The 2500-nt window shown below is 41.7% G+C and overlaps 1 protein-coding gene across 1 annotated transcript in view; it reads left to right on the top strand.

Moving 5' to 3' along the window:
• LOC143035209 (uncharacterized) overlaps window positions 1-2500 on the top strand; it is a gene marked incomplete at its 3' end in the record, with an annotated part of 142404 nt that overhangs the window by 139448 nt on the left and 456 nt on the right. The window contains 1 exon segment of the mRNA XM_076201937.1: window positions 1984-2500. This exon segment is cut by the window's right edge and continues 456 nt beyond it. Coding sequence (XP_076058052.1) covers window positions 2167-2500 — 334 coding nt within the window.

The following is a 2500-nucleotide window of genomic DNA, read 5'->3' on the forward strand; positions in this document are numbered from 1 at the left end:
GGTTAACCGTCTTGGCAGCGTACCTGAGTTCATATCGAGTTAGTTGACTTGGTTTTCTCCTTTGGTACATTCTCTCTCTCTCTCTCTCTCTCTCTCTCTCTCTCTCTCTCTCTCTCTCTCTCTCTCTCTCTCTCTCTCTCTCTCTCTCTCTCTCTCTCTCTCTCTCTCTCTCTCTCTCTCTCTCTCTCTCTCTCTCTCTTCTTATATGTAAAGAAGTGGTTTTCTACGTTTTGCTAAGATGATTTATCCTTATGGAGATAAACTTGAAATTGTTGAAAGAGGAGAAAGAATAGACGGAGTGACTTAAGACATTACGGAAAGGAGTTTAGATTTTGTAGAAGTATATATGCAAAGTCTTGAAGGGACAATATACCTGAGGACCGAAGAGGACGTGTTTAGTGTCCATCTATAAGAAGAAACGAAACGGGAGAGTTATACAAATGTAAATAGAAATATTGATAGTAATAGTGAGGGATGCTCTCTGTCCATATACCAAGAGGGTATTTCCCCTTATAAGGGGGGAAGGGGTAGCTAGTCAAGGCATACACTCATCCATCTGTTTCTATTCTATCTTAGCTCCTTGTGGATGAAAAGTCATCCCTGTGTAGAATCACTATTGGCAAACTATTCTATTTTCTCAACAAATTACATAGAATGTCATTTAATATGCTGAAGGATTTTTTTTCTTCAGCATATCAAATCCCTTCCCGAAAGCTGCGATCTGCTCCAGCAATCGGAGGAAAAATAACCCAGTGTGATAACCCCTTAAGGGAAGATAGTGACATAATCGCAAGCGTGCTGGTCTCGCATTCGGTTAGTTGTGGGTTCGAATCCCGCACACCTATCCTATTCCCAGGAGGCACTTTTACCTGCTCCAACAGTCCATAAAGCACATAGGGCAAAAGAAGTGACGGCTTCTATTGTGGCTACTCAGCGCCTCCTAGAGTAGACTCCATACATTCTTCTTCTACATACAAACAAGTCAGCAAAAAAGAAAGTAAAACGCATAGAATGGGGGAATGGAACATGTATTTTCGTGTAATTAGAAAATCTGTATGGTAAAATAGATGGGAATTCAGTGTGGGTATAAGGAAAAAAGGGAAGTACTTGAGGCATTAAAGAATGCATAAAGGTAAGAATGTCTTTAGAAAGGTAAGGGGAAAGTCAACAGAGTGGTGCAAAATGGAGGTGAAGGTGAGGCAGGGTTGTGTGATATCACCGTAGCTGTTTATCATTAATAAATGTAACCAAAATGAATAGAAAAGAAACCAAGTCTTACATGTGTATGTATGAATGTGTATATTTATATATATTTATGTATATATATATATATATATATATGTATATATATATATATATGTATATATATATATATTCATATACAGTGCAGTATATATTCATATATATAGATAGATAGATAGATAGATAGATATGATAATAAGAACACGTGTAAGTGTGTTCATTTATGCAAAGTAGACCACTTGGAAAGAGAAACTAATAAAGCAGAGCGCTTTCGTATATTACATCTTCAGTGCACTGAAAATGTAATATACGAAAGCGCCCTGCTTCGTTAGTTTCTTTTTCCAAGGGGTCTACTTTGCATATATGTATATATATATATATATATATATATATATATTTATATACTTATATATATCTATAGAGTCACGGGTCTCGTTCCGAGTTTATTCCTGACCGGTTTCGCTTGTAGCTTCTTCCTCTGAAGAAGCTACAAGCGAAACCGGTCAGGAATAAACTCGGAACGAGCCCCGTGACTCTCTTTTTCCACCTTTTTCAACTTGTCACAATGTCTCAACATATATATATATGCGTGAGTGTGTATGTGTATGTGTACGTACGTATGTTTATATGTGTGTATGTATGTTGATTATATACATATGACTTGAACTGTGTTTTTGACCATCTTTCCCACTCAGGACAAGCTATTTTATTTTTTAACTTTCTTCTTTGTTTCTTTTACAGCAGTCGGCGGGAAGTGGAGGGGAGGAGGAGGGTAGGAGTGGATCGGAGAGCGGTGGTGGTGGTGGAGGAGGAGGAGGAGGAGGAGGAGGGAGGGGAGCCGTGGACGATTCCTCACACCGCGACACCCGTCTGGTCGCCGCCCCTGCGAAAACACTTCGACATCTCGAAAATGGACCGACGTCGATGGAAAACGGACGGGACCCCACGAGGGTGATGGCGGCGGGGCCCAAGAGCCTCGAGAACGGTGGTCCCCGATCTCACGTCAACGGTGAGGGGACTGGAAGAGAAGGAGGAGGAGGAGGGGGAGGAGGAGGAGGAGGAGAATCTCGAGGAGCCGGAGTTCGAGAGGTTGCAGGAGGAGGAAGAAAAGGAGGGCAAATTGGAGGAGGAGAAGGAAGAGGAGGAGCAGTGGTTGGTGAAGAAGGAAGAGTAAGGAGAGGAGAAGGAGGGGGAGGCGATTTAACTAAAGGAAGGTCCTTACAAGCTGAGGGAGGAGGAGCAAGACTAGGAGGTGGAA

Source organism: Oratosquilla oratoria, chromosome 18, assembly GCF_046742065.1.
Source record: "Oratosquilla oratoria isolate Oo_2021 chromosome 18, ASM4674206v1, whole genome shotgun sequence".
NCBI classification, from domain to species: domain Eukaryota; kingdom Metazoa; phylum Arthropoda; class Malacostraca; order Stomatopoda; family Squillidae; genus Oratosquilla; species Oratosquilla oratoria.